This window comes from Drosophila suzukii, chromosome 2L, assembly GCF_043229965.1.
Source record: "Drosophila suzukii chromosome 2L, CBGP_Dsuzu_IsoJpt1.0, whole genome shotgun sequence".
NCBI lineage: Eukaryota > Metazoa > Arthropoda > Insecta > Diptera > Drosophilidae > Drosophila > Drosophila suzukii.
In genome coordinates, this window is record NC_092080.1 from 4,146,757 (window position 1) to 4,173,728 (window position 26,972).

At 41.5% G+C, this 26,972-nt stretch overlaps 12 protein-coding genes across 14 annotated transcripts; 8 read left to right on the forward strand and 4 right to left on the reverse strand.

Moving 5' to 3' along the window:
* Nucleotides 1–207: 207 nt before the first annotated feature.
* LOC108021475 (protein C10) lies at nt 208–967 on the forward strand. The gene is made up of 2 exons (XM_017090216.4): nt 208–448; nt 508–967. Exons 1-2 carry the CDS (start codon nt 302–304, stop codon nt 709–711), a joined length of 351 nt encoding a protein of 116 aa, XP_016945705.1. The 5' UTR covers nt 208–301; the 3' UTR covers nt 712–967.
* On the reverse strand, nt 933–6,263 carry papi (tudor and KH domain containing protein papi). Of its 2 annotated transcripts, none has more exons than XM_017090213.4 (5): nt 6,061–6,263; nt 2,918–3,307; nt 2,000–2,824; nt 1,826–1,932; nt 933–1,767 (listed from the first exon to the last, which is right to left on the reverse strand). In XM_017090213.4, the coding sequence occupies exons 2-5, from the start codon at nt 3,220–3,222 to the stop codon at nt 1,271–1,273; spliced, it is 1,734 nt and encodes a 577-aa protein (XP_016945702.3). In that variant the 5' UTR covers nt 3,223–3,307; nt 6,061–6,263; the 3' UTR covers nt 933–1,270. The 2 variants fall into 2 exon arrangements, with proteins under 2 accessions (XP_016945702.3, XP_016945703.3); XM_017090214.4 differs by lacking the exon at nt 6,061–6,263 and adding an exon at nt 4,409–4,648.
* Nucleotides 6,264–7,643: 1,380 nt separating this feature from the next.
* Nucleotides 7,644–8,552, reverse strand: LOC108006244 (uncharacterized). The gene has a single exon (XM_070996386.1). It carries the CDS (start codon nt 8,550–8,552, stop codon nt 7,644–7,646), a length of 909 nt encoding a protein of 302 aa, XP_070852487.1.
* A 403-nt stretch (nt 8,553–8,955) lies between these two features.
* mio (GATOR complex protein mio) lies at nt 8,956–12,345 on the reverse strand. The gene is made up of 7 exons (XM_017090040.4): nt 12,211–12,345; nt 11,978–12,151; nt 11,666–11,917; nt 10,484–11,420; nt 9,870–10,425; nt 9,327–9,808; nt 8,956–9,260 (listed from the first exon to the last, which is right to left on the reverse strand). Exons 1-7 carry the CDS (start codon nt 12,326–12,328, stop codon nt 9,170–9,172), a joined length of 2,610 nt encoding a protein of 869 aa, XP_016945529.2. The 5' UTR covers nt 12,329–12,345; the 3' UTR covers nt 8,956–9,169.
* A 53-nt stretch (nt 12,346–12,398) lies between these two features.
* LOC108021357 (protein CEBPZOS) lies at nt 12,399–13,253 on the forward strand. 2 transcript variants are annotated; one of them, XM_017090041.4, is made up of 3 exons: nt 12,399–12,545; nt 12,632–12,740; nt 12,796–13,253. In XM_017090041.4, exons 1-3 carry the CDS (start codon nt 12,399–12,401, stop codon nt 12,927–12,929), a joined length of 390 nt encoding a protein of 129 aa, XP_016945530.3. In that variant the 3' UTR covers nt 12,930–13,253. The 2 variants fall into 2 exon arrangements, with proteins under 2 accessions (XP_016945530.3, XP_016945531.1); XM_017090042.4 differs by lacking the exon at nt 12,399–12,545 and having other exon boundaries at nt 12,552–12,740.
* LOC108021358 (uncharacterized) lies at nt 12,947–13,253 on the forward strand. The gene has a single exon (XM_017090044.4). It carries the CDS (start codon nt 12,947–12,949, stop codon nt 13,187–13,189), a length of 243 nt encoding a protein of 80 aa, XP_016945533.1. The 3' UTR covers nt 13,190–13,253.
* Nucleotides 13,254–13,426: 173 nt separating this feature from the next.
* Nucleotides 13,427–14,566, forward strand: daed (daedalus). Its single transcript, XM_017071832.4, has 2 exons — nt 13,427–14,229; nt 14,294–14,566. Exons 1-2 carry the CDS (start codon nt 13,540–13,542, stop codon nt 14,420–14,422), a joined length of 819 nt encoding a protein of 272 aa, XP_016927321.3. The 5' UTR covers nt 13,427–13,539; the 3' UTR covers nt 14,423–14,566.
* An 8-nt stretch (nt 14,567–14,574) lies between these two features.
* LOC108008056 (uncharacterized) lies at nt 14,575–15,536 on the reverse strand. The gene is made up of 3 exons (XM_017071841.4): nt 15,396–15,536; nt 14,892–15,341; nt 14,575–14,728 (listed from the first exon to the last, which is right to left on the reverse strand). The coding sequence occupies exons 1-3, from the start codon at nt 15,466–15,468 to the stop codon at nt 14,595–14,597; spliced, it is 657 nt and encodes a 218-aa protein (XP_016927330.3). The 5' UTR covers nt 15,469–15,536; the 3' UTR covers nt 14,575–14,594.
* A 257-nt stretch (nt 15,537–15,793) lies between these two features.
* On the forward strand, nt 15,794–17,509 carry Uch (Ubiquitin carboxyl-terminal hydrolase). Its single transcript, XM_017071236.4, has 4 exons — nt 15,794–15,950; nt 16,094–16,234; nt 16,297–16,439; nt 16,907–17,509. Exons 1-4 carry the CDS (start codon nt 15,915–15,917, stop codon nt 17,268–17,270), a joined length of 684 nt encoding a protein of 227 aa, XP_016926725.1. The 5' UTR covers nt 15,794–15,914; the 3' UTR covers nt 17,271–17,509.
* A 134-nt stretch (nt 17,510–17,643) lies between these two features.
* LOC108005171 (2-phosphoxylose phosphatase 1) lies at nt 17,644–20,644 on the forward strand. Its single transcript, XM_017068349.4, has 5 exons — nt 17,644–17,991; nt 18,165–18,486; nt 18,546–18,686; nt 18,748–19,333; nt 19,387–20,644. The coding sequence occupies exons 1-5, from the start codon at nt 17,895–17,897 to the stop codon at nt 20,005–20,007; spliced, it is 1,767 nt and encodes a 588-aa protein (XP_016923838.3). The 5' UTR covers nt 17,644–17,894; the 3' UTR covers nt 20,008–20,644.
* Nucleotides 20,645–21,354: 710 nt separating this feature from the next.
* Nucleotides 21,355–24,264, forward strand: LOC108009044 (sodium-coupled monocarboxylate transporter 1-like). The gene is made up of 9 exons (XM_017073050.4): nt 21,355–21,507; nt 21,573–21,722; nt 21,779–21,938; nt 21,995–22,060; nt 22,122–22,173; nt 22,239–22,306; nt 22,380–22,793; nt 22,852–23,543; nt 23,602–24,264. The coding sequence occupies exons 1-9, from the start codon at nt 21,401–21,403 to the stop codon at nt 23,666–23,668; spliced, it is 1,776 nt and encodes a 591-aa protein (XP_016928539.4). The 5' UTR covers nt 21,355–21,400; the 3' UTR covers nt 23,669–24,264.
* On the forward strand, nt 24,133–26,460 carry LOC108009649 (sodium-coupled monocarboxylate transporter 2). Its single transcript, XM_017074166.4, is given in 10 exon segments — nt 24,133–24,264; nt 24,340–24,474; nt 24,529–24,688; nt 24,748–24,813; nt 24,873–24,924; nt 24,981–25,048; nt 25,109–25,427; nt 25,430–25,521; nt 25,583–26,274; nt 26,340–26,460. Coding segments are annotated over 10 exon segments (1,746 nt in total). The 5' UTR covers nt 24,133–24,169; the 3' UTR covers nt 26,407–26,460.
* Nucleotides 26,461–26,972: the final 512 nt, after the last annotated feature.

Here is a 26,972-nt window from a genome sequence, read left to right on the forward strand (position 1 = left end):
ATATTCTCGCAGATATCGATAACAACAAAACCAAGAGTCTAATATTGAAGAAAAGTTTTCAACAGCAAACTTTTAAAACTAGCATACATCAGTTTAATTTAATTAATACTAACATTTATACAAGTAACTGCTTGCAAATTATTTAATGTTTACAAATATTGAAAAACGTATACCGATATACATCACCTACCGATAGTTCCAGTCCCCGCATGACTCATCTCTAACAAAAAGGCAAAACAAAACCAGCTAATTGTTGAATATTTCTTTTAAATAGATTAAACACTGCCAATAAACGTTTAAAATGTCCTATTTGGCCAACTTCAACAATGAGAGTGCCAAACAAATACTTATGGATATAATACGATGTGTCAATCAGCCGGAAAACTCCAAGAAACTCTCAGAAGCAAAGGCGTCCGCTGGAAAAGAGATGATTCTCATGATGCAGCACGTAAATAAGAACAAATTAATAATAATATTCCATAATCTTTAATTGTTTTTGCAACATAGGTGTTTCCCTTGGTGATGCAGCTCCAGTTGGAGGTCATCAAGGGTCACGGCTTTCCCGGAAACCGCGAGGGATTAGTGCAGTTCTCGCAACTCATCAGGGAAATGGAGCGGGACGACATGGAAATTGCACGCCTGCGCAGTCAGATCCGCGCTATATACCTTCCACCCATAGCTATAAATACCACAAACGATATCCTAATCTAAGCGGGGGGTAAATCCCCCAAAACAAGACTGTAAACTGGCCTGTTTCGTGGAGATTTAAGAATGCAGGTGATTCATATTCTTTATTATTTTTAAATCGCCCATTATATTTTATTAATCAGCAAAAATATAGTTTAAGTTCTTATATTTCTGACAAAAAATGTTAGAAAAAATAAATTATGATAAACAGAAACCCGAGACAGGCCCATTTAATAGACTTAAGCTTGGTGTTCTTATAAAATGCATTTCTCTTGATAAATTTGTGATCTTTTGTGTATTTTTTTTGTTGATGTACAAATGTTTTTCTTGTTCTTGCTAACAATAAGTAACATGGCAAAGCTTGCTATAAACAATTAAGGATCTGTGCCGGTCCATCGTCAGCGTTTAGGATCTAGGATATGTCGATCAGTCACGGCGATAAAATAAACAGTTTTATTCTTCGTACCTATATAATAAGTTCCTTAAGAGCTATACTTTTATGTACAAGTCAAGTGGTGAGCTGCTCATCCAGCCTTAATATTATTAACAATTAGGCGAGGATAACTAGTAACAATGTGGATTCCTAATGCGTGCTACCGCCGTTTGTGGTATTGGCATTGTTGTTATTCCCGTTTTCGAGGTCTGTTGCCGTCAGTTTAGCCGGATTAATGCTTCTTACATCGTTTCCGTTCAGTTTATGCTGTAGATGCTGCAGCTGCTGGGCAAGATGCTCATCCTCCGCCTGCGCAATGCTCTCTATATCGATGGACATCGACATGGGCGAGTGGGGCGTGAGTGGAGTCACGGGATTGCTGACGCACAGCTCCTCAATGGTCGAGTCACTGTTACTTGAGGGCGTCGAGGAGCGTGATCGCACCGGATACGAATCGTCCAGGGGCAGTGCAAAGCCCTGTGTGATCATCAGATCACCAATATTCAGTTCAGAGTTATCTGCAGGATCGAATAGTTCCACTCCGGGCAGCGGTGTGCCCTCCTTGGCGGCGGAATTAACTGCAGTTGTCGCCTTTGGGCGCTCCTTGTAGGTTACCACACGAGCAATCAGCTTCCTCCAGTGCGCCACTAAAAATGGTCGGGGATTAATCATAAATATGTCTGAAGCCCATGGATCAAAACATACCCTCTGTAAGCTCCTCGAACTTGGAGATGGATGACTTTGGCCAGGTGATGGGCTCAGCTTGGATGGTGGACTTTACATTGGCCAAGAAGCATTCAACAGCTTGGAATCTGAAATGGTTAAATGCGTATTTGATTAGACTTTTGTTTCACCCATCCGTTTTGCAGAACTTCTCACCTGAGCGTAAGGAAATCAGTGCGCAGCTCACAAATATCCGCTGGAGAAATGTATTCGCTGTCACCATAGTCCACAAAGTACAGATCGATCACCTGCTCCTTAGGATTGTACTGGTTCGGCATAATGTCCACGATCTCGGCGCGATACCACTTCTCGTCGAACTTGAAGACGGCGGCCACAATCTGACCCACATAAGGAGCTGTGAGCACATGCTTCGCCCTATTCTCGGCACTACTGTAGTAGCTGGTCATCTCCTGGACCATGTTGTCCAGTTTCTTGGACTGCGGCCCGATTAGTTGCACCCAGAATTTGCTGGGTGAGGCAACGGCTGAGACATAGACCTCCATAGGCTTCCCTTCGCCCTTGGAGGCCATCAGCTTATCCCTGGGTTGAGTGTGCGAACTCAAGGATGTCTGGGAGGAGTACAAGCTGGAGGATGCAATGCTGTTGGTGGGCGATCGACGTGGTTCCCGACGCTGCTCCACTTCCTCCATGGACCGGACCAATTCCTCATCCTCCTCTATCTGATCATCGAGCATTTTTCGGGCTATGTTCACCTGCTTTTGATTGCCCACAATCGTGATCTTGGCCTTGCCATTCCGACCATTTGGATCGATATTCAGCTTGGCCAGCGAACTGCTCCGGATCTCCTGGATGAGTTCGCCACCGCGTCCATTCAGTTTGTTGGCCAGTCTCTGGGGAACCTGCAGTTCCACCTTGACCACTGGTGCTCGCTCAATCTCCTTGATCAGCAGGACTCGAGCTGCTTTGACGGCATCGGGAACACCGCTAATGTCGCAGAATTTGTGACCACTGTCTTTGTCCCTAGAGGATAAAGTGGATTTTTATTAGTAAGCGAGGGAGGAATGCGAATGCGAGCGAGGAACTCCTCGGTCGATAAAATTCAAATCCAATTACCGTAATCTTATCTTGGCGAGGGTCTTTTCTTCAATCAGCTTGATATTGGAACCACCGCGACCCATTATCAGGGGCACATGTTCGTTGTCCACTACGATTTTGAGGCACACTTCCTTCTGGGGCTTCTGTTCCGCGGTCTGTCCCCTAGTCCCTGATGCCTGTTGCTGGTCTCTTGAGTCCCCTTCCTCCTCGTCATCACGGGTCTTAAAGTAGGCATATAGCATGGCGCCCCCAAGGGAGCACAGTCCGAAGCCCAGGAGTAATTTGTAGGTGGGCGTGGCACCAAAGGGCGTGTTACGCAACATTCTGGCGAAGTGTGTGTGGGTGTGTGTAATGGGTGCAGGATTTTGGGGCAGTCTTTTCAGCTCCGCCTCTCGTATTTTTAATTAACTGAAATTAAATAATTGAAAATTTTTACTCAATTTTGTAATGATTAAAAAGTTCAAAAAGAAATATATTTTCACCCTTCATAAATCTTTTGGAACAAGTTTGTATTCCACACAAAAAGCCCAAATAATAATTAGCCTTCTTAAAAAAATTAAAAATAAATAAAAAGCATTGAGGCCTCTAGTCAAGGTCTCTTTCACATGTTAATACCATTGCGTGTGCTTGGAAAAACAAAAATAGAACAAGTTCAAGACCACTTGATGTCCTAAGTCGACTGGTACAAGCATTAATGTCGTCTAATAGAATCAATAAATGCTTAGGGGTATGTTATATCGATGCACACTCCCCCTGTTTTTATATAATCCTATCACTCACTGGATATTAAGTTTGATAAATAGCTAACGACAAAGAAATTTGGCACACTATTCGCCAATGACTTCATAATTGAAATTGTTTAGGTAGACAGTGCACGGAATAAATAGACGAGTGACGTTATATGCGGACACTAGACCACATAATTCAGCAACTTACAGCGATTTAATGCATTGTCAGGAAGATGTTCGCCATTTAGGAACTGCGAATTTATATGCCGGGGGTTTCGGAAAACCGAAGAAATAATTTAGTGTTTTGAATGAAATGTCATGATTTGCTTAGAACTACAAAGAGACAAAAGTCATAAAATTCCCAGAGAGCACTTTTTTTTTAATTGTACTACATAACGCAAGGCAATTGCGTCACCGAATGAAATTATTCTAATAATTTGTTAATTTAAAAAAATTCGTATATTAGAGGAAAATCCTTCAAGTTTTCTAAACAAGAATGCACTTTCCGGTATTAGTTGTGCATATTTATATTAAACCACTTGTTGGGCCTCAATAAATCACAATATCTCCGAGCTTTGCACTGGTTCTTGGACAAGTTAAACGGGTTTATGCGCTCATCGGCGTTATCATACCGGTTTAACCTTTGTTTTCCAAGCATGAATGCATTTCCTTAACACAAAACCCACTTTATCTTCAACTGATAAAAAAACGAGTTCCAATTATTTTTGCTCACATGTAAACAACCGAAAAATACACAATTAATTACTTATTTGGCACTGACCTTGATCGTGAATTTCGGTCGATGTTTATTCAAAGTTTTCTCACTAAGTTGGGGCTTTTGTTTGGTAGTAAAAAAAAAAGCTAAAACTCAATGAAGCGTCTTATTTCAAAGCCATTCGTTGTTTGGTTTTCACATTTTCATGTCTCGTTTTTCGTTCGAAAAATCGTAAATTATTATTAAGGGGCAAGAAACGTAACGTTTAGTTCCCGGGCGAAACTTGATTCCGCCTCCACATTTCAGGCATAACTGAGGAAAACTTTTGAAAAGAGACGACTAAGCACTTTCGAGAGAGACCCACTCGTCAGCTGTTTTACGATTGCAATTTTGTCTCTCTATATGGTATCTATATCTCTCTGTTGTTTACTTTGCCGGTTGATTTGCAAATAGCAAATTGTGAATTGTAGGAACTGGTAATTAACAGCGGTACTGGCATAAAGACAAATAATGAAAAGCAAACAACGCGTAAATTAGCTAGCGGCTATATGTCTGATGAAAAAATAGAAGGACATACACGATGAGAAAAGATTGGAACCAATTCTTAAATCTTTCAAGTTTCCCTTAAAAAGGATGTTTTTGAGGAACCAATCCATCTTATTTTGACAATATTAAGGTACAACCATTTTTCTAATCTTAGCGTAATAATATATATTTCATATATCCTAAAATACAAAAAATTAAAGTAAATTAAAGGTTGTTTTTTGAAATTTTAAAAGGGAAAATAAGAAATTTTGGATTCAGGTCCTATCAATAAAATCAAGTATGATAAGTAAATATGGAAACTAATAACTTTTATTCTATATATTTAATTAAAATATGATATTTTTCCCCGTGTAGAAAAGCTTGAAGAGAGCAAAAAGAGCGTAATGCGCAGAGTGCTAAATTTAGTAGAGTGACATAATAAACGGTTCGTTTCGTTTAAGTTGTGTTTTGGGTTCCCCACTTGATTTATTACCAATTTTTGAATGGAAACAAGAAGCTAAACCAATAACAATTAAAGCTTGCCCTAAGTTCCGATCTCTTTTAATTTTTACCGTTCTATTTAATGGGTTTTCTAATGCTCTACTTCCCCGGCGAAACTCATTCAAAAACGCTGCCAACAATTGTGCGTTTTCGTTTTTCGAAGGGGTCACGCGGTGAAAATGCCTGAGATGCGTTGAATTTTAGTTGGCAATGTTTCAATTTTTTTTTTTCACAAACGTATTTATTGTCTCGATAGCTAAATAAAGCCAGATCAACAAGAAAAAGCTACGTCACTTAAAGGTATTTAATAATTCGCCAAAAAGCTATTTGGAGAAACCTTCTTTGATCTTTCATACAAAATATAAATAAACTTTTAGCCATGGCTTGAGTGTACATATTTGCATTTTAGATTTGTATGCGCTGCAGGCTTTAAACTTGGGAGTTCTTAATGGAAAACCAGTTTTTGGCCAGTCAGATTAAACAAAAGCCTTTGGGGTAGACACTAAAAAGTTGAAAAGGTCAAGTAAAGGGAAATTATTATCACAGCTATACCAATATTTAATATTTTTAGCTTAATTAGTGGCAAAAGCGCTGTGCTGCGAATTCCGTAAGGCACTCACATGCTACATACATATGTACATATGTAGGTATATTTCCCAGCCCCCAAATTTGTACCTTCACCCCTTACTTACCCACAATATTTCTTCTCTATGGGTTCTATCTTTCCGTTCTTTCCATTCACTATGTCTTTTGCTATTTGCCTTTTTCTTATCACTTATTATTAACCATTCACTTAAGCCTTACGAGTGGAAGCACGATTTTCTGGGGCTCAACAATTCCAAATTTACGTCAGAAAGCAACAAAAAATAATAATGCCGCATAAAAACGTGCGAAGCGGTGTGACCGTTGCCCGATTTAAAAAAAAGCTAGTCTATATAATATAACAGTGTTGTAAATCGCCGTATGGTAACGGTTATCAACTTAAAATTCAAAGCTTAGTTCAAATATCTCGTAGACTATAATACATTCAACTTCGTTTATCCCTCAAAAAATTAATATATATACGAATATTCCCTAGAAATACAATTAAGATTTTAAAATCTCCATAAAATATATATATTCAAGAAATTTTAAAAGATAATATTGCTACTTAAATAATTATTATAATAATATATATATTCAAGAAATTTTAAAAGATAATATTGCTACTTAAATAATTATTATAATCAGTACTTTAGTTCAAGACTTACAAAGCGGTCGAGCAGTTGAATGCCTCGACAAAAGTGGGCAAGTATCGCAAAGGATTAAAGGTTCTAAATATTGGATTATAGGTATAGTAAAACAGGCTACTAAGTTGATTCTGGGCGAAATGCAGATAGAAAAGTTGTTTCAACGGCTTATCAGTGAAGCTGGGCTGCGTCTGGTCGAATCCTGATCCCTCGGAGATTCAGAAGCACTATTATGATGTCCCTCCAGTTGGTCATCTCGCATTCTCGTGGACTAATGCACCCAGAATGGTCTTCATACTTTCCCAGGTCATCAAATATACCTACCAGTTCATTGTATTTCTGGCAGCCAGATGATGAAGATAGTTTTGGATACGGAAATAGAGCCGACAACACTTGCTTGGCAATTAAAAAGCCATGTACGCTAACCTACAATTAATTATTATATTATTTTATTTATTTACTAATATATTTTTGTATACCTTAAAAACGTCATGACCACGGGTAGTAAAAAAGGGCTCCTCCATTAGAGGAAATGGCAGTACGATAGATGTTCCATTGCCCACCAGAATGGCATCCTCTTCGTATCCCGGGTAGGGTTCGATGAGTTCAGGATTTTCTAATTTCTGTAGCTTAAGTTGGGTCTCCATTTCAAAGACCTTCAATTGAATGGTGGCAAAATCGTCGTCATCTTTCAGATTAATGTTGGCATAGAAGTCTGTTAAATAGCGACGATAGCCCATGCTTTTGGCTACATTGCCTACACTCACAGTAACGGAGCTCAGGATCTTCTTTAGTGATAATATATAAGAGGTCGTGAGATTTAGTCGATTTCTGTCTAGTCTTATTTTAAATTGTTTTCGAACCGCTTCGAATACCCGTTGTACTTGCTCATCGTATTCCTTTAATTTCTGCTGGCCCAAGAAGTGTTCCTCATAGAGTAGATAGCTGACAGATTTCATTGAGTTTTTCACAAGCCGGGCACATACGAAATCATATTCCCTATATGTTTCTATGCGATGAGACGATCTCATGAAATTGTCAAAAATCTACATTAGATAAGTAGCCACAGTTTCTTGGTCATAGGAATTCATTAAATCGTTGAGTTTCACCAGGTATTCCAAATAGTCCACAAGCACTACGAAACTTGGAGGGAAAGAGCGACCGAAGACGACCTCTAGGTATTTTCTTATGGGAAATCCCTCACTGTCCAGCTGCTCAATGGTTATTCGGGATCTATCAAATCTTCCCTTACCGAGCATGTTTCTTATATCCATTTGTAGCCGGTTCATATCTCTAAACAAGAACTCAGATCGACTCCTGTTGAATCCCCGACTCATTAGCCAATCCACTTCACCCCAAATGGTGTAATATTCATATATAACAAAATCATGTGAGCCTAGGGATATCATGTACTTGCTGGCCTCTTGGTGATCCAACTCTAGGTTCATTCGAAACAACAGATCCATGCCATATCGACGTAGTCTGCCGAGGGTCATTAGCCAATTGAATTTCTCTCTTGGCCACTGATTTCCACGTGGCCAAGTGAGATCTACGTCCGGCTGCACTAGGCTGGCATAGTTTAAATCTGGCTCCTTCTCCATAGCGATTTCGCAGGCATTGTAAAGTTTAAGAGCCTTTTCCTCCAGACTTCCCTTTTCGAAGTTTCTACACTTGAGTTGTTCAAACAGTGCCAAAAACTTGGGGTCCATCTTCTCCAGCACCGCCAAGCGGAAATTGAAATCGCTGTACAAATTATAACTTTTTCCATATTTGCCCTTGGCATAGTCTTCAAAATTGCCGCAAGGGTCCTCTGTTTCATTCATAACGCGTAGTGTCTGGTCCATTATTCTTTTATTGGCAGAAAAGACTACCTTATCCTGCTCCCTGGTCTCAACTGACATTCCAAGAAGGAGCACGCAGCCCAGCCAGATGATTTTTTCGGTTTGACGCCTCATCTCCATCATAAAACTGGTCGCATTGCATCAAGTATCAGCTTTATTTATAGCAGTCCCTTCGTAATTGCAACTGATACAGAAGGTTTAATCGTATTTTATGTATAGCAGTCCCTGCAGAATGGCTGCTGATATAAAAATCGGGGCTCAAATGTCATTAAACTCGCTATACGATAGGGTATCAAAACATTCTTATTTGATACTAACTTGTTATATTTTTTTTGTGGAACAAGACACAGATTATAATTTAGCAAATCGGAACACAATATAATGACCGCTTTTTTGTGTGTTAACACACTGTTCGTGTGGCGGCAGAGACCGGGCTGTGCCTTTAGTTCTTATTAGATCTGCTCCTCATTAATCCGGAATAATGTATTTTCTATCGCTTACCAAAACAAGTGGGGTGTTTTCTTTGTTGTCCTTTATTTGAATGTAAGTATAAAATGCAATTGAGCAGCTATAAGCTGGTAGGTCATAAACACTAAATCTACGGGCACATCCCTTGTCTAAGTACAATGAACACTTCTGAGTTTGTTTAAGGCGCGCGCGTTTGGAACAAATCAACAACTTAATGCATATGGCATGGGCGAGTAAGGGCTGTGGATAGGTTCTCCGGACAGCTAGGAAATGTCTCTTAGCGTGTTCGGCTTGGTGCCATCCATATCGAAGCAGCGGCAGTTGCACGACGACACGGGGCACTCTGAATTTTGCCTGTTAAACGAAAAAGTAGCTCAAAACTCAAGGTCAAAATTTCGCAATAATCGACTTTCAACTCACTTGAACCACTGCATGATGTGCTCGGTGTGACCGCCGTGGCGACAGGTCTGACACCAAGAGAACCACTTGGAGAAGGGCTTTGTCTGCCGGCCGGGAACTTCGGGCGTCGTATTTGAGGTCTCCCCAATGCTCATGTTCACCATGGTGCCCATGTGCATCAGGCAGAGCGAGCAACGGGGCAGGGGCTTCCGGCAACTGGGGCAGGAGGAGAGCCGATTGGTGCTGGTGGTGGTGCTCCGTGGCCGTGGCTCGTCCAACAAGGCATTCGACACAGACTTGCCGCAGAAGTTGCACGACAGAAATACCGTCCGAGAACTTCGTGAAGAGGCGCGTATGCCCTCGATCTTGATGTCCAGCTCAGCACGCTTCTCCCATAGACCCCAACTGTTGAGGTGATCCAGGTAGCTGGCGATCCAGTACTGGATGCGCTTGTCGGCGAAGTGCTCTTGCCGAAAGTAGTTGATGGCCACCAGGGCTACCGTCTAGGAAACAATGCATATCAACATAAATCGTATCTTCTTTCTAGCCAATGACCCCTCTCACCTGCACATCGAAGCTTGTGTCCATGTAGGATTGCAGTATGTTGATACCGTCCAATGATTCACCAGTGAGCAGCAAGCCATTCAGATCACCACCATCTATGGCCGCCTGGATCTGCTGCGTCACATAGTCAGCCAGCTTGGTCTCCGACAGATATTTGCAGGCGAAGGCCATGCGATCCGACAGCGAAACGCCCTCCTCCTTTAGCACCGCATCAAAATTATCCTTCTCCATGGTAAGGAAGGAGAAAACAGCCCTTAGATGTGGATCGTGTATCTGCATATTGGCGCTGGAGCGCTGATTCCGCCACGTGGAGCTGCAGCGATCTGCATTGAAGCTGGACAAAGCGATCACTGTGATCCTGTACATGCTGGGATCCCTCATGTTGTCCGCAGCCGAGGAAAGGATGTTGCAGGCGTGGAAGATTTTCAGGTGGAACACGCAGATCATGGCCGCCCGGCTGTACTCCTTGTTGGCATACAGCTGGTCAATAAAGCGCTCCAGCTCCTGCTCGAAGGCCCAGCCGCAGAGCTGAAGAGCCAGGTCACGTTGCTCACTCCTGAAAGGCATTTGGGATAAAGGATAACATATATGGATCCCTTTCATTGGAAACTTACCTGTAACATATCAGCTTATTGGAGTTATTGATGCCCTCTGGCCATTGGAGCACCTGAGATTCTATGCGGGAGCTGGCCATCAAGGCCTCCGAGGTGTGCCCCAAATTTACGCCCAGAGTGGCCTTCAAGCCCGTCAACCGATCCTCGGAGTAGACATTGTTCAGAGTGGACCACACGTTTCGCAGATACGGTGTCAAATGGAGCTCAGCAAATCGCTTGTTGTCGGGTTTAATGCCATAATCCTCTAGAGCACGTTGGCGTGTCTCATCCACCAGGTCGAGTTCAAATAGTTCCGGCTCTAGCAGCTCCACACTCAAGGGTGAGCCACCGGGACTGCTCAGATCCAGGGAACTTCTGCTATTTGAGCTGCAGCTGCTCGTGGGCTGCTGCTGGTGGGTGGGCGTGATCGCCGTGGTGGAAGTCGGTGAGGCGGGTGTGTAAAGGGGACGCTGCATAAGTAGTGGCAACTGCCGGCGATTGCTGTGCGCCGTGTGCAGAGTGGCTGGCAGTCGGAAATCCAGTATATTCAATGCATCCGCCAAAAGGAGAGCCCTCTCGAAATCTCTCGAATGCCACGACAGGCAATTGACAAAGGCAAACTTCCCACTGTGCTGATATTTAGCCGGAAAGGGGCTGATTTGTCGTTTCACATGGTAAATCTCTCCGGAGTTCTCGGTATCCACACTGCGAATGTCGTAGAGGGTAATGTAGGAGGAATCTCTTTGCAGCGAGGAGAGCAGGCTCGTCCTGGTGGGACACCAGGCGATCTGCAGATGATTCTTCGAGGACTGGATCTGCCTGAGAGGGCTCTTGATATTTCGCGGATCCCACAGTGTTATCACTGAGTCCACATAGCTGCAGAGATAGTTGCCATTGGGGGACACCGAGAGTCCCTGGACTGTCTTTGTTTGGATGCTCTGGCAGGTGGCGTTGCTTTCTGTGGGAAGGATTAAGATTAGGTTAATTATTATAATGAGTTATTATAAAGTCAGTTATAACTTATACTTAAGGCTTTATAAGGTGTACTACAAAAGAGCTATCTAAAATGTGATACTATGACTAAACTACCTGAATATACCCAATATAACTTCATAATTAGGTTGATTTCAGCAGATAATTTAGCCAGAAATATTAGGTTTATACATATATGATCGATAGGGAAATCTCTATAAACCGACTCACGTCTCAGATCGAACAGCTTGATCATCTTCTGGCTCATGCCCGCGATGACAGTGCGATGGTTGCGATCCCAGCAAATCGAGTTGGCGGACTCGCCGACGCCAAAGAAGTTGGCCGTCTCCTTGGGAACACCCCGCTCGATGTCCCAGATGGTGATGCATGTATCGTTCCGATGGCGATCGTGTCCAATGGCCAGGATATTGGCATCCAGTTCGTTCCAGGCGAGGCAGGTGCACATGCGCTGCTGTCGAGGGGCTGCAAGATGAAAGATACCCATTAAGCAGAGCCAACAAGTGGTGTCCCTGGATCACCCACTATACTCCCAGCTGCTGTCGTAGGTGTCCCGGAAGTTGCAGATCCCGATTTTGCCATCCGCCAGACCCACTGCAATAATGGGCTGGTCACTGTGATAGGAGGCGGCCACGCAGCGGGCATATTGATAGTGCGATTCGTTGGCGAGGTAGTTCACGGATATATAAGGCAGGCGACCTGCAATATGTTATTTGATTATAATCGAAATATGAAGGTCTTCGAAGGGGAAACCTCACTTTTCTGGCTGTGATCATCTTTGCGGCGCACCTCGTACAAATGGATTTCCTGGCCCCAGGACACGAATTTGTCGGGAAAGTGCGGAAACCAGCTGAGTCCGTGTGTATTGCCGCTCATCGTGGCCGCTTTTCCATCGATATGAAAAACGAATTTTCACTATAGAACTAAATTGCGTCGTGTTATCAGTATGCAAAAACAAAAACGTGAGATAAACAGTGCACTGAATAAGAAGAAGAAGATGCACACCCACACACACACTAGCCGGTTGAACAGCTGTTTTGTGTTGTTCACCAACACTTTTTGTCAACCTGTTATCGAAGTTATCGCTACCTGCGTAAGCAATATTGTTTTATTTTTTAGAAAGCAAACGTGTTTAATTTGTTTTAACTCCCATTTATAATGCTGCCCAAAACCCCGAAGCCAGCCATTTGGAAATTCATTAAGGGAAGTGCCAAGACCTTGTTTGTACTGGAGGCAGTTTGTTTTGCGGCCAGCTACGGTGTCTATTATCGCATGAACACAAATCGAGGTGAGAGGATCTTTATATAAGTATTCGGATTGTGAATAATTATCCTTTTTTCCAGAGTTCCGTCAGCATATTCACGAAAACTATCCCTTTGTATTGGATTACTACTACAAAATTGGTGAAATCGTGGGAGATAGTACAGTGCGACAGGCGGACGCGAGTTATTGGAGCGCCCTGAAGAAGAGCGATTAGGAGAGGAACCATTCAAAATGCTTAGTAATCCCTATTTTAAGTCCGTTTTGTGGCTGATTGGCTTCGGTGGCATGGGCTATGGGTTGATGGTGCTAACGGAGCCGAATGCCGAGAAAATAGAACGCATCAAAGCCTCTGTTTCCGGTGAGAAACTCAGCGCCGATGATCAGCGAAAGGCCCTGTTTATGAAGAAGTTGCAGGAGGCGGCCACCACCAGTGCTCCAGTCTACAGACCATCGACTGACAAAAAGGACAGTTAAGAAGCTTTACCTTGTACAATTTACCTATTTGTTATATTTTTAAATACAAATGTTAAGCATTTAATGTGTTTATTTGTGATGGGCAAGGTAACTCCGCTTTTGGGAGGATTCTTTATAGGTTTTTTAACATTTTTTAATCTACCATGCAATAAATATTAACTACATTTAGTGAAACATTTCTATTTACAGTTAACCGTAACATTTGCTGTTAAAAATTCTTGACCACCCCTGCTCAAGTGTTGGAAAACGCCTGCCATTTATCAGCATCCATCTCATCTTAGCGCAATTGCATTTAAATGGAGAATTAATTGCCCTTAGTGACAGAGATTAAGGTAATAAAGACGCACACCATGTCCGCGGAGAATGTGCCTTTGGTGGCCATGGCCAAAGTGCCGCCGGCCATTCAGTTCGATGCCAAGAAGGACTTCCACACACGGACGCATCAGCAGGAGTTGGATGAAGCTTTTCTGGGAAACGAGCGGCGTCCGTGGATCCGGCAAAAGGCTCGACAGGACAGCCGTCGCGAGCGGGAGATCCTCAGTGGTCTGCTGTCCTCCACCAATGTAGAAATGGACTACGCCAGCAGCTGTGTGGACAAGCTTATTGAAGAGAACATTAGCTACCGGGACTTGGCCTCCCTCACTGACGAGGATTTGGAACTCTTTGGCTTCAAGTCGCAAACGCAGCGTAAACAGCTCTTGGAGATGTTCGACAAGATGCCCAATCAGGACCCCAGTTACGAGTACCTTCGTAGCCAACCGGAGGCCAAGGCCTATAACAATCAGATCCTAGGCAATGCCGGCAGCCATTTGATGTCGCTGCGCGCCTCCTTGGCGGTCACCAACTATAAGCTGCAGATCTCCACACCGGAGGACGTCGTCGTGGGCGACAAACGCTATGCTAGTTGCTTTGCCTTGGAAACCCTGAAGAGTGTCAAGCAGATCACGGAGGAGATAGCCCAGGATCTCAAGAAAATGGAAGCCAATGCCCAGAACGCGAGGAGCCAGAAGGAAGTCCAGGCCAAGGAGAGCAACAAGAAGGTTAATATTATACATATGTTATAGATAGAAAACCTATTGAAATTTCCCTAATTTCTCAATACAGAAAAAGTTCAGCCTGGCCACCGTTTTGTACTTCACCACCTTGGCCGTGGGATTCTCGTGTGCCTGGTTCTGGTGGTGGACCAAATTCCACAGCGCTCCTCGACTGGAGCGGATCTCGGTTCAGACTTAAATGAACCCACAACGAAGCATTTAATAGCTGCATTTCCACTTTCTTATAGTACCTAAGTTGATAGAATTTACATATTTTTCGGTTAAGCTTTCGCAAAATCTCAAGCTGTAATGAAGTTTTACTGCCCACCATGAACATAAAAGTTGTATTAACAAGTTTAAAATTGATTTATTTATTGTCTTAAGCTGACTTCTTCTGCGAAGAGGAGAAAACCCAACTGGACATAGGAATCCACGTGCTCGGGAAACTCCCATAAAGTTGTGAACGCGATGAGCTGACTCCTTTCAGTCGAGTGAGCAATGTTTTCTATAAAAATTAAGAAAATAATGGTTAAAATAACTATAAAATATAATTAACTATGGAGTTCTTATTTTCATATTCAGGAATAGTAAGACATTTTGATAGAGAATGGATTAAGTACACAAAAATTATTATTTTAAGTATACAGAGATTAGGAAAGCCATCTTACCGGCAACTTCCTTCTTGACTCGGGCCTCCTGTTCATATCTTTCTGCTAGTTCTTTGGTGAAGGCCACGAACTGCGGCAACTTCCAGGACCTATAGAATATCGTATCCGCTGTAGCTCCTGGTAGTTTACTTATAGCTCTCAGCTGCCTCAGAATCTCCTTTGTATTATTTGCTATATCACCGAAAATCGAGGCTATGATGGCCAACTTGTTGCAGGGCAAAAGCAGATCGTCCGGATAACTGGAGGTTACGACATCGTCCTGGCTTTTCTCAAGGCACTTGGTCTTCTTGGCCTCGATGGAGTAGCAAATGGCGGTGCCCCGCTGCTGGGCCAGTTGCCATTTGGCGTAGTTATCCTGCAGTTGTTTAACGATGGTCTCCAATCTCGTTTTGCAGGTGGCCAAATTGGAGTCATGACTTGTGGGCGATTGCAGGCGGGGGCTGTCCAGATCTGCTTGGAATATATATAAAAAAAGAGTACAACATACACTTTAAGACAACTCACATCGAACTGGTGTCAATGATGCATTTATATTGGGTTCACCGGCTTTTTGCGGGGTTTTATTCGCTTTGGTCATTTTGTAAACAATGTGAAATGTTGTTTACCTCAGTCAGTGAGTACACACCACTTTTCTGTGAAATGTTAAACAAATGTTAGTTTAGATATAGCGTTTTACAACACTCATTAATTTAAGCATCGATAGGTTACCATTTTAAATATTTTCTTTTGCATTTACAAATTAAATAAATAAAAGATGTGATGAAAGAAACAACTAATAAATTTACTAGCGTGCATTTTCCCTAGCTCACACCCAAATTTTATTAAAATATAAACGTTTAAACATAAATAAAATAGCCATCGATATGTCACATTAAACATCGATATATTTTGACCGAACCAGTGCTTACACACCCCAGTCCAAAAATTGTAAGCTCACAAAAGTGCCGGTAATTGTCCCAGACAAATCCTTCATTTTCCTTTGAATTTTCACTCAGAACGCAAGTAAAGCTAAATTCCAGAAAAATGTCGACCTGGACGCCTCTTGAATCCAACCCCGAGGTAAGCAAATTAGCCATTTAAAGCCGACTTTCGGTACTTGCAGCTTTTGCAAACTTCTTTGTTGTTGCTTTTGCGAAAATGTCGGTTTCCTTTCGGAAAATAAGTGAAAAAGAAAAGACGCCATTAAATTTTCCCATTCCCAGGTTCTGACCAAGTACATACATAAACTGGGCGTGTCGCCGGCCTGGTCGGTAACTGACGTCATCGGTTTGGAGGAGGACACCTTGGAATGGATTCCGCGTCCCGTGAAGGCGTTCATTTTGCTCTTCCCATGCAGCGAATCTGTGGGTTTTCCCAAGAATATGTAATATTGGTCATTCCTTAACAACTTGGATTCTGTTTTCAGTACGAGAAACATCGCGCCGAGGAGCACGAACGTATTAAGGAGGTGCAGGAGCAGCATCCCGCCGATCTGTTCTACATGCGCCAGTTCACCCACAACGCCTGTGGCACCGTGGCCCTGATCCACAGCGTGGCCAACAACAAAGAGTAGGTTGAACCATAAAAAAAAATTTATAAATATTTTCTTTGTTCTTTTAATTTTAAAAGACCAGAAGTATTCCCATGATTTTGGTAATATGGCTTAAGTTATTGGACGAGATCTATTTAACTGTCTATAATTATTTCACTGTTATTTAGGCAAATAATTTGAAAAACATTTTATTTTTTAACCCTTAAGAGCACTTACATCAAAATCATTTGACTACTAAAGAAAATTTAGTACAAAATAAGCATTGTCAGAAAGGCTCCAAAGTTTGAAAGTCTCGTTACTCATTAAAATAATGTTTCATTGCATCATTTTATTTTACAATTACAACTAAACTAATAATACCAAATTATTTAAATCTCTAAAAGTCAAACGTAGTTAATATAGACAACCTTTTTTATGGCATTTTTAATTCTTTTATTATTATTAATACCTTTCTCTTATATCCAAAACACCTTGGTATTTCCAGAGTTGACATTGACAGCGGTGTACTGAAGAGCTTCCTGGAGAAGACAGCCTCGCTCTCGCCGGAGGAGCGTGGCAAGGCCTTAGAGACCGACCAGGAATTCACCGCCGACCATCAGGCTCTGGCCCAAGAGGGTCAGACCAATGCCGCCGAGCACGAGACGGTGATCCATCACTTTATCGCCCTGGTGAACAAGGAGGGCACTCTGTACGAGCTGGACGGGCGCAAATCCTTCCCGATCAAACATGGACCAACTTCGGAGGAGACCTTCGTCAAGGATGCGGCCAAGGTGTGCAAGGAGTTCATGTCCCGTGATCCCGACGAAGTGCGCTTCACCGTTCTGGCTCTGACTGCTGCCCAGGATTAGGCTGGAACTAATCTCATAGCTAACATACCACCAAGATCCGCCGATCTGCCAGAATATACATTTATTTACCCACACTATATTTAAGCCGGCTGCAAAAGGCGAACGAAGCCCCGCCTTTCAGTCGGTAAACAGTTTACGCATATTTATTTTGCCTTGAGCCAAAGCCACAAATGTATTGGGAACACTGAGATTGTTATTAAAGAGTGCACTCGAGCTTGATGCTAAGCTTATAATGAAAACTATAAGGAGTTTACCTATGGGTGTGAAAGGCGAAATTATATATTCCTAAATCAATTGCATTGTTATATGGTATCACCATAAAAATATCCCCCTTTGTCCAGCACCCCTGTCCAAACAGCTGATAACGTGGTAGCCCCAGTGCGCATGCCCTGATAATTGGACGTGCTCCACGTAAACGCTTGAACCAGGTTTTTCTTCATCAAGTTGTCAAAACTTTTTCCCCGTGAAGCGGAGCTATTCCCAGGTTTATTCAGAGCTGGAAAGGAACATAACAAAGCTATCTCATCAGCAGGAACCCTCCAAGAGTGCCGCCCAACGAGTTGATGCCGAGGAGGAGCAGTGGGGTTAGGGGGCAGCAGGTAAGAGCCGGATTTTCTGGCCAGGATGAGGCTGCTCAAGGAACTGATGCGTGTGGCCACCCAACATCGTGCCTTCTACTGCTATGTGTTGCTCAGCGTCTGGATATTCTTACTTATAGCGGGTGAGTAATAAGTATAAAAAATATTTTCTTGATGAAAGAAACCCATATTATTAACATTCAAGTTGCAAAAAAGTGATTGTCTATACCAAATAATCTTTAAAATGTGGTTTCAATTAAAGATTAGCCAGTGATTTTTATGAACATCTTTTAAATCCCTTAATTTATGTTTTCAGGAATGTATCGCTACATGGGCAATGTTGAGTCGGTTTCAGGAGGTGGCTCAGTTTTTGGACCCAGTTCTTCCGGCACCATCAGTTCCTTGGGCGGCGAAACCTTGGCATCCTCCACTGCTCAACGATTTGCCAAGTACAGAGAACGCTGTGCTCCACTGCCTCAGCTCCAGCGTTTGGATGATGGCGGTATCTTGGAGGGTTGGAAGCTTCAGGGAGTGCTCCTGGTCATCAGGCACGGGGATCGAGGACCCATTTCCCATGTCCGCAGTGCTGGCATTAATTGCGGCGTGGGTGGTGGTGGCACAGATAACCTGGTCAACAGGTGGGTTCCCTTGCTCCTCCTCAAAACAGTAATCATTGAGTAAAATAATTTTATTTTAGATATCGCAGCTTTTTGTACAACTCGAGCAGCTCCGCTTCGGGCTCGAATCATATGTACTGGAACAAGGTGGGACCTTTTCATGGGTTTCCCCTGCTGCCGGCCACAGAACGTGGTTGTCCTCTAGGGCAACTAACTTACAAGTGAGTGGGGGAACAGTATTTAATTCCTATATTAATTGGACTTCCCATTTTTACTTGCCAGGGGCATTTCGCAGTTGCTTCACGTAGGCGACATCATGCACCAGGTTTATGCTCATCCTCTGGGTTTGCTGCTCAAACCCAATCCCAATCGTGCTTCAGTAGAAACCACGCCTCACACGCTTCTCAATTCGGATGAAGTGGTGGTCTTCACCACTCGCTATCGTCGCACCTTCCAATCCGCTTTGGCCATGTTGTTCTCCCTGCTTCCGGCGGATAAATGGTTGGCTCTAAATGTCCGGGAATCTCACAGCATGGCTTTCTGTTTTGGGGAATGCAGTTGCCCACAGTCGGCGCTGCTCAGGAAACGTTTGGAGGCCATGGGCGATAAGCAGCTGCTGAAACGTGCCGATGTCCTGGAAGTGATGCAGTGGATAGGAGGCACCATACTGCAACACACTCCCAATGGCATTAGTAATCCCTTCGAAGTGGTGGATGCCCTGCTGACCGTTCTGTGCCATGATGCTGCTCTGCCATGTCGCAGGAAAAAGCAGAATTCCACACCAAAACCACTTAAGAAGAACTCCAATCAAGAGCTGGTAGATGTGATTAACATAGATCAGGATGAAACGGCTGCCAATCTGTTACAGGTAAGTATTTAAGAACTCGTAAGATCTTGATTTGTATAATTATCTATCTCTAGGAAGGACAAACCCAGCTGGAGCCCGACTCCCCCGAGGTGGAAAATGGAAATCCTGCCCTGCAGGCAGATGAATCACAAGAGGGCTGCGTAGAACCCACCCATGTGGACACCCTGATGTCCTTTGCCGATGAGCTATCCCAACGCTCCGCTGGCCATTCGTACTACAAACTATCCGGACTGCTACGATCCTATGGAATGATCCGTCACATAGTCAGCTATATGCTTAAGATGATCTCCGGGGATAGGACAAAGTTTGTGCTATATTCTGGACATGATTGCACTATGCAATATCTAACAGCTGCCCTGGGAATTATCACCAGCCAGGGTCAAACTATAGCCTATGCATCGAGACTAGCTTTCGAAGTTTATCGAAGTGAAGCGCACACGGATTACTATTTTCGTGTGGTTTATAACGGCAAGGATGTCACCCAGCAAATAGATTTTTGCGAGGGCGGAAAGAGCCTACGGGTCACGAGGGATTCCAGGGGAAATAAAGCCGATCTGTGTCCCATAGAGAACATCATTCGCTTTCTGCACGAGGATTACTTTAGTCCACTGAATGCCACCAATTTTAAGGAAGCTTGTGGGGCTATAAATCCGCCAAAAGCTGGGGAGTTTTAATTGCCCCAGGAGGGGGACAAGTAGGAGATCCCGTTTCAAACTGTGATAAGTAGTTAAGATGCCACCCGAAAATGGAGGAGTACGAGTCCAGCAATATCCTAAACTAGGAAACGACCGCTTTTGAGCGATGTTATCTTTTTAAACTTAGTTGAAATTTAGTTGTCGCATTCAACTTGTTGATCCACAAATCGAAAACGATACATATCAATGGAGCACTTGTTAGCCTTTAAGAACCTATAAGCTAAAACTCTCACTTTTAGAAGAAAAAATGAAAAATAACATCATAAACATATCAGCTTTTTAAAGTAAACTATAAAATTTAAGGAGAAACCTTTAACGATTTTAAAACATTTTAAAAAAAATACATATCAAATTTGAGAAGAAAACGAGTTCTTGAAATTCTTCTTACATAAAGTAAAAAACTTTACAGAATAAGAAAATATATAATTTAAACGTTTAAAATGGTAGGCTCTACTTTTGAAACGTATATACAATTAAATGATGGAATTGGAAATATCATAACAAAAAGAAACGCAAACATATCAAGCAAAAAATAAAAGATAAACTTTTTAAATAAGAATGTAAAAAATATAATCTACAAAAGTTTTGAATTTAAATAAATGTTCTCGAATTTTAATATTATTAGTATTCATTTATTAAACCCATTGGGCGGATCTAATTTTGACCAAAGTTGGGAAACTTTCTTTAAAGTTTTTACTTTTATGGTTTTAAATTTATTTTCTTGGAAAGTTTTCCACATGTTGTTTGAGAGTCTTATATATTTATCGTGATTTACGACTTTTTGTGATTTTAAGACCGTGGACCGACAAGATAGTTTTATTTATAGAGCAAATTAAATGATGCACTGAAAATTATTAATGGTTACAGCTAATATACAATAAATCATAGTTTAATTATGGCCGGCATTATTAGTGTCTTAAATCGAAGTACAAATTTTGATCAATAACATAAAAATAAAAACTTTAAGGAATATAAGTAAAAACAAAGTCTAAAACAACGTTAAATTTTCTATGTGTATATAGTTTTTGAAAATAGAGAAATATTATTTTTTCACAAGAGCTTCTCTATATCACGACGGAAATAGTGCTCTAGCTTACACAACCCGAATCGCTGAATATACAATTCAAATTAAGCGCTCAATGGAAGCGGTAAGAAATCTGTTGTTTAACCTATTAAACCTATTAATGTCAGTATCTAGAAACCCCTTATCTTTGTGTATACTCTAGCAATAAAAAGGCATTGATGAAAATCTTTAGTGTTTGATAAGGTGATTATAACCCTCACTCTATAGTGGCCCTAGATAACGATTTAAAGACCAAGTTTTGCCAGTCTCAGCTCCGATTGCCATGTTTTATCCACATTATAGCAGAAGATGCCGGCAAGTATGGACAGCTATAGATTCGGAGCCGTTGACTACACTGTGCTCCTGGGTGTGACCATAGTATCCATCGCCACAGGACTTTATTTTGGGTGGATAAAGTAAGTAGAATCTATAATATCGAAGTTAACTTTAAAATTAATTTATGGGTTTTTAAAATCTGCAGAAAATACAAAAAGAATGCAGAAATCACCACGCCAAGCGTTGTTTCTTCCGAAGAATCCATGGCGAACTTGGGATCGGAAAAGATGAACGAGTATCTCATGGGTTCGCGCAACCTGAAAGTTGTTCCGGTTGGAATGAGTTTAATAGCCAGGTGAACTAATCAAGATCGAATCTTGTATTTCTCTTATGTTTCTTTCTTGTTTCCAGCTTTATTTCGGGCGTTGCAATGCTAGGAACCCCTTCAGAGATTTATTATTATGGCACACAATACAGTCTAGTTGTCGTAGTAATTGTCATTCAAGGACTAGCTGTTTCCTATATATATTTGCCTGTGTTTTCGGTACTTCGAGTGTGCTCATCATATGAGGTTAGTGCCCTTGGAGTTTTCTTATAAATGATTTTATCATATTCCGTAATATCTAGTACCTGGGAAAGCGCTTTCACTCGATTATACAAAGCATAACATCTATACTATTCGTAATCGAAGGGGTTAGTAAAACTTAGTTAAACAAAAAAATTAAAACTTGTACTAATAAATAAGCCCTTTCAGATACTATATATGCCATTTCTTGTCTACGTTCCTGCTTTATCGATAAATCAGGGTAAGTTTTATCTAAATGACCTTTAAATAAGTAACATACACACATTTATTTTTTCTTTATCACAGCTTCCGGTATTAATATCTATATAATACAAGCGTTAATTGTTGTGGCGTGCGTTATTTATACCATGTTGGTAAGATAATTTTGGAATTACTTATTCTTAATTTATGTACTGTTTTATAATCGATGAAACACTTTACCCGAAGGGCGGTCTAAAAGCAGTAGTCCATACCGATATCTGGCAAGTGGTAATCATGTTTCTATCAGTTCTGGTTGTCGCCATACTTGCGACTTGTTATATACCCAACCTAGATGAATTATTTGTTAAATTGGAGGAAAGAGGACGACTTACGTTTGGCAACATTGATACATCGCCATATGTCCGTAATACAGTTTGGTCTGTCCTAATCGGTGGCACTTTCTACTGGACCTCAAATAATGCGGTGCATCAGGCGATAGTCCATCGTTATATGTCCTTGCCTTCTTTAAAAATGGCCCGAAATTCCATTGCCTTTTTTGTGATTGGGGCTGTTATATTTTATGCCCTTCTTTGTTATTTGGGAATGCTAATCTTTCACATGTACAAGGATTGTGATCCATTGAGCGCAGGACTTATACAGGTTTGTATGCAATATTTAAGAAATAACTTAAGTAATGCATTTTTATTTATCTGAGCAGAATAACGATCAGCTTGTGCCGCTCTTCGTGATTCAGAGCGTTGGCCAAATCTATGGAATCCCAGGTCTATTTATAGCCGGTATCTTAGGAGCTGGCTTAAGTTCCCTATCTGTAGCCTTCAATTCTACTTCCCTAGTGGTTCTTCAGGATATAGTCCGTGGCTGTCTCAAAATGAAGCCAGGCGAAAAGGCATCTGCAATTATTGTTAAGTCTAGTATTGTTATAATGGGCCTTATAGCTTTTAGTTCACTATTTATAGTGGAAAAGGTTAGTGGCATCCTGAGCATCTGCGTATCGCTAATGTCTACTGCAACTAGTTGCTCTTTCGGAATATTTAACTTGGGAATGTTGGTTCCCTGGGCGAATACCGTTGGCACGCTAGTGGGAGGATTGTGCGGATTTCTCTTAACCGGATGGATAACTTTTGGATCGCAAATCGCTCTGGCATCAGGTAAACTGAGTCTCCCTAAACTTCCTGTGTCCGTTGAAGGTTGTGTGGGCAATGTGACCATCCCTGAAAATGTTTGGGTGGACGAGGAGGATGTGTTTCCACTGTACCGTCTTTCGTACCTTTGGATAAGCCCCATTGGAGTTCTAACAGTTGTCGTTGTGGGTGCTCTGGTCTCTCTCGTGACCAAACCCACAGATATCAGGACTCTCGATTCCAAGTTGTTATCTCCAGTGATCCATAGGTAAAATAAGCTTAAATTAATTATTTAGATGGTCTGATAATATTTCTTTAATTTTCAGATTTCTTCCTAAAGAATGTTTCAAACATCCCGAGAAGGCAACCAAGGATATTTCCAGTATCACTTAAGATTAAATAATTGTAGAGTTATGTAGAAATCCATTTGTCTTTGAAATATGTGTATATATGTTGACTATGCGTGGTAATATTTTAGTCACCTTAAAACAAGAAATGTCTATATAAATGTATTTATAGAGAAAAGAAACTTTGTTCTTTCTGAAATAAGCTTCCTTCTACCACTGCCGGAATTTCCCTCGAATAAAAAAAAGTAAAAAATTTTAAATGGCAAAACTATGAATGACAATTTATAATTCACATTAAAATCCAACATTTTTTCCGTTGAAGCAGAGCACGCTTCTATAATAAAAGCGTACAAACTCTATAAAAATAGTATTTTTAACCATCAATAAAATTGAAATAGGCGTTTAGATAGGAGATTACTGTTTAGATGTTCTTTTATAGCGTCTACCCTAGATAGCGTATCTCAGATAACCCTTAAAAGCTTTTTCGAATCTCCACGTGCCATTTAAATCATTTCAACCGTCATTACAGAAGAAGAAACCGCCAAGGATGGACAGTTACAGATTCGAGACCGTTGACTATATTGTGTTTCTCGGTGTGACCATAATATCCATCGCGATAGGTCTGTATTTCGGGTTCATAAAGTGAGTAAGGGTGTAATACCTTTCAAAATCATATCGACCAAACCTATTAGCTTGTTTTTTGTTTGATAAATATAGAAAAACCAAAAAGGAATCGGAACATACGCCGCCTGCAAGATCCCATCAGATCTTTGGATCTAAAAAGATGGACGAGTATTTGATGGGATCGCGCAATCTAAAAGTTTTCCCCGTTGGAATGAGTTTGATAGCCAGGTGAGCTTATCTGTGATCTTTTTTAACATTCGTTTCTTATTTTTATAACTACAGCTGTTTATCTGCCATTGCAATAATAGGAACTCCTTCAGAAATTTACAACTATGGCACCCAGTATTGTCTTACTGTTGTAGCAATTATTCTCCAAGGGCTAGTAGTATCCTATGTCTATTTGCCTGTGTTCTCGGCTCTTCAAGTTAACTCATCGTACGAGGTACTGACATCCAAAATATGCTGTAAAATTCTTTAAATTTAACTTTAACTAATATCTAGTACTTGGGCATGCGTTTTCACTCGGTTATTAGAAGCATAGTTTCGATCATTTTTGTACTAGATGTGGTTAGTATAACTTAGTTACAAAAATATTGACACTTTACTAATAAATAAATCCATTTCAGATTTTATATTTACCTCTTTTAGCGTATCTTCCTGCTCTAGCTCTAAATCAGGGTAAGTTCTAAATCTGAAAACTACAACATAGGTTACCTCTATTATTTTTTTTACAGTTTCCGGACTCAATATATATATTATAGAAGCTTTAACTATAGTGGTCTGCGTTATCTATACTTTATTGGTAGGAAGGTGGAATATTTATTTATTCTTATACGTTCATTTGGGGATACTATACTTGCAGGGCGGCCTAAAAGCAGTGGTCCATACCGATATCTGGCAGGTTGTGATCATGTTTGTTTCTGTTCTGGTTGTAACTTTTTTGGCAACATGTTACATCGAAGATGGAGATGAGTTTTTTGAAGGGTTGAAGCAGGGCGGACGTCTTATATTTCTTAATATTGATCCCTCTCCATATGCTCGTCAGACCGTTTGGAGCGTTATAATCGGTGGAACTTTCTTTTGGACCTCACTTAATGCGGTAAACCAGACGGTGGTACATCGTTATATGTCTTTGCCTTCTTTGAAAATGGCAAGAACTGCTATCGCCTTCATGGTAATTGGGCAGTCTTCTTCACTTCCGTTGTTTGCTTTTTGGGATTACTTATCTTTGATGCCTACAAGGATTGTGATCCTTTGAGTGCTGGTTTAATTATGGTAAGTAGAAAATAAGTCAAACTAATTTTGATTACGTTGTTATATCGTTGATTCCTTGCAGAACGACGACCAACTGGTGCCCCTTTTCGTGGTAAATAATTTGGGCCACATCTACGGAATGCCCGGTCTTTTTATTGCCGGTGTCTTTGGAGCCAGTTTGAGTTCCCTCTCCGTGTATTTGAACTCCACATCGCTAGTGATTCTTCAAGATATAGTCCGTGGTTGCTTTAAAATGCAGCCAGGCGAACGGGCATCGACGATTCTGGTAAAGTCTAGCGTCGTTATCCTGGGAATCGTATCATTTGCCATGGTATTTCTCCTGGAGAAGGTGAGTGGGATCCTTAGTGTCTCCATTTCGTTAGCGGCCCTAGCGGCTAGCTCCACCTTTGGAATCTTTACCCTGGGAATGCTGGTTCCCTGGGCGAATACCATGGGCGCAGCGGTGGGAGGAATCACCTGCGTTCTCCTAACAGGATGGATATCTTTTGGATCCCAGGTTGCTGCGGCATCGGGACAACTAAATTCCCAACGACTTCCGGTGTCCGTAGACGGATGCTTGGGTAATACGACAATCTCAGAAAATGTTTGGGTGGACGAAGAGGATGTGTTTCCACTGTACCGTCTTTCGTACCATTGGATAAACCCCATAGGAGTTCTCACAGTGGTCATTGTGGGTTCTCTGGTCTCTCTGGTAACTAAACCCACAGATATCAAGACTCTCGACTCGAATTTGATATCCCCTGTAATCCATAGGTATTATACAAATTTTTAAAATTTTTAATTTTAATAAATATATTTATTAATATCTTACATTGTAGATTCCTTCCAAAAGAATGCTTTAAGGTGCGAAGTCATCCCGAGAAGGTTATAACCAATACTGATTAAATTTTAGTATAACTAGTTTACTAAATAATAAAAAAGTCACACATCGTTTTAAAAAATAAGTATTTCTTAAAATGTACTCGCTTTTCGGATTGCAATGTTAAGTATTTTTTTCAAATATAAATCTCTTAGAATTTCCCTTAGTTTTTAAGAACCCATCTCTTTCAGAACTGTAAAGAGAGAATGCAAATGCACTTGCAATTTTGGTCAGCTGCAGTGCATTTCGCTGACTCTTTCTCACACAGACACTGAAGCGCATCATCAAAGCAGCAACAAAAACAAGAATGATAAAGCAAACGAGAGCAAAGACCCCGCCAAAGGCGAACCACAAAAAAAAAACACAAAAGAGGGGTGTGGAGTGGAGTCATTATAATCCGTGGGGGAGAGGGAAGCTCCAAGAGTGGGGAGAACCAGAGCGCAAGTATAACGCACACACTCGCACAGTGGGTGAGGAATGGGAAAGGAGAGAGCGCGAGGGGGAGGGGGCATCGCGCAATGAGCGCGTGTACCGTACTGAGAACAGCGTAATGTAAAATCGTTGCTCTCCACGAAACTGAGAGCCTGTTGGC

Bases quoted from the DNA above. Each gene is read 5' to 3' on its own strand.
- LOC108005171 (XM_017068349.4), top strand. From the start codon at position 17,895: ATGAGGCTGCTCAAGGAACTGATGCGTGTGGCCACCCAACATCGTGCC. The intron at 18,487-18,545 runs GTGGGTTCCCTT...ATTTTATTTTAG, and splicing joins ACAGATAACCTGGTCAACAG to ATATCGCAGCTTTTTGTACA. The intron at 19,334-19,386 runs GTAAGTATTTAA...ATCTATCTCTAG, and splicing joins CGGCTGCCAATCTGTTACAG to GAAGGACAAACCCAGCTGGA.
- mio (XM_017090040.4), bottom strand. From the start codon at position 12,328: ATGAGCGGCAATACACACGGACTCAGCTGGTTTCCGCACTTTCCCGAC. The intron at 11,421-11,665 runs GTGAGTCGGTTT...TCCTTCCCACAG, and splicing joins CAAGCTGTTCGATCTGAGAC to AAAGCAACGCCACCTGCCAG. The intron at 9,809-9,869 runs GTGAGAGGGGTC...ATTGTTTCCTAG, and splicing joins ACACAAGCTTCGATGTGCAG to ACGGTAGCCCTGGTGGCCAT.
- daed (XM_017071832.4), top strand. From the start codon at position 13,540: ATGTCCGCGGAGAATGTGCCTTTGGTGGCCATGGCCAAAGTGCCGCCG. The intron at 14,230-14,293 runs GTTAATATTATA...TTCTCAATACAG, and splicing joins CCAAGGAGAGCAACAAGAAG to AAAAAGTTCAGCCTGGCCAC.
- Uch (XM_017071236.4), top strand. From the start codon at position 15,915: ATGTCGACCTGGACGCCTCTTGAATCCAACCCCGAG. The intron at 16,235-16,296 runs GTGGGTTTTCCC...TTCTGTTTTCAG, and splicing joins TCTTCCCATGCAGCGAATCT to TACGAGAAACATCGCGCCGA. The intron at 16,440-16,906 runs GTAGGTTGAACC...TGGTATTTCCAG, and splicing joins AGCGTGGCCAACAACAAAGA to AGTTGACATTGACAGCGGTG.
- LOC108021357 (XM_017090041.4), top strand. From the start codon at position 12,399: ATGCAAAAACAAAAACGTGAGATAAACAGTGCACTGAATAAGAAGAAG. The intron at 12,546-12,631 runs GTAAGCAATATT...AAAACCCCGAAG, and splicing joins TCGAAGTTATCGCTACCTGC to CCAGCCATTTGGAAATTCAT. The intron at 12,741-12,795 runs GTGAGAGGATCT...CCTTTTTTCCAG, and splicing joins TCGCATGAACACAAATCGAG to AGTTCCGTCAGCATATTCAC.
- papi (XM_017090213.4), bottom strand. From the start codon at position 3,222: ATGTTGCGTAACACGCCCTTTGGTGCCACGCCCACCTACAAATTACTC. The intron at 2,825-2,917 runs GTAATTGGATTT...TTTATCCTCTAG, and splicing joins CTCGCCAAGATAAGATTACG to GGACAAAGACAGTGGTCACA. The intron at 1,933-1,999 runs GTGAGAAGTTCT...TAACCATTTCAG, and splicing joins ACTGATTTCCTTACGCTCAG to ATTCCAAGCTGTTGAATGCT.
- LOC108009044 (XM_017073050.4), top strand. From the start codon at position 21,401: ATGCCGGCAAGTATGGACAGCTATAGATTCGGAGCCGTTGACTACACT. The intron at 22,061-22,121 runs GTTAGTAAAACT...AAGCCCTTTCAG, and splicing joins TACTATTCGTAATCGAAGGG to ATACTATATATGCCATTTCT. The intron at 22,174-22,238 runs GTAAGTTTTATC...TCTTTATCACAG, and splicing joins TGCTTTATCGATAAATCAGG to CTTCCGGTATTAATATCTAT.
- LOC108008056 (XM_017071841.4), bottom strand. From the start codon at position 15,468: ATGACCAAAGCGAATAAAACCCCGCAAAAAGCCGGTGAACCCAATATA. The intron at 15,342-15,395 runs GTGAGTTGTCTT...TATTCCAAGCAG, and splicing joins ATCATTGACACCAGTTCGAT to ATCTGGACAGCCCCCGCCTG. The intron at 14,729-14,891 runs GTAAGATGGCTT...TAATTTTTATAG, and splicing joins AGTCAAGAAGGAAGTTGCCG to AAAACATTGCTCACTCGACT.
- LOC108006244 (XM_070996386.1), bottom strand. From the start codon at position 8,552: ATGAGGCGTCAAACCGAAAAAATCATCTGGCTGGGCTGCGTGCTCCTT.
- LOC108021358 (XM_017090044.4), top strand. From the start codon at position 12,947: ATGCTTAGTAATCCCTATTTTAAGTCCGTTTTGTGGCTGATTGGCTTC.
- LOC108021475 (XM_017090216.4), top strand. From the start codon at position 302: ATGTCCTATTTGGCCAACTTCAACAATGAGAGTGCCAAACAAATACTT. The intron at 449-507 runs GTAAATAAGAAC...TTTGCAACATAG, and splicing joins TGATTCTCATGATGCAGCAC to GTGTTTCCCTTGGTGATGCA.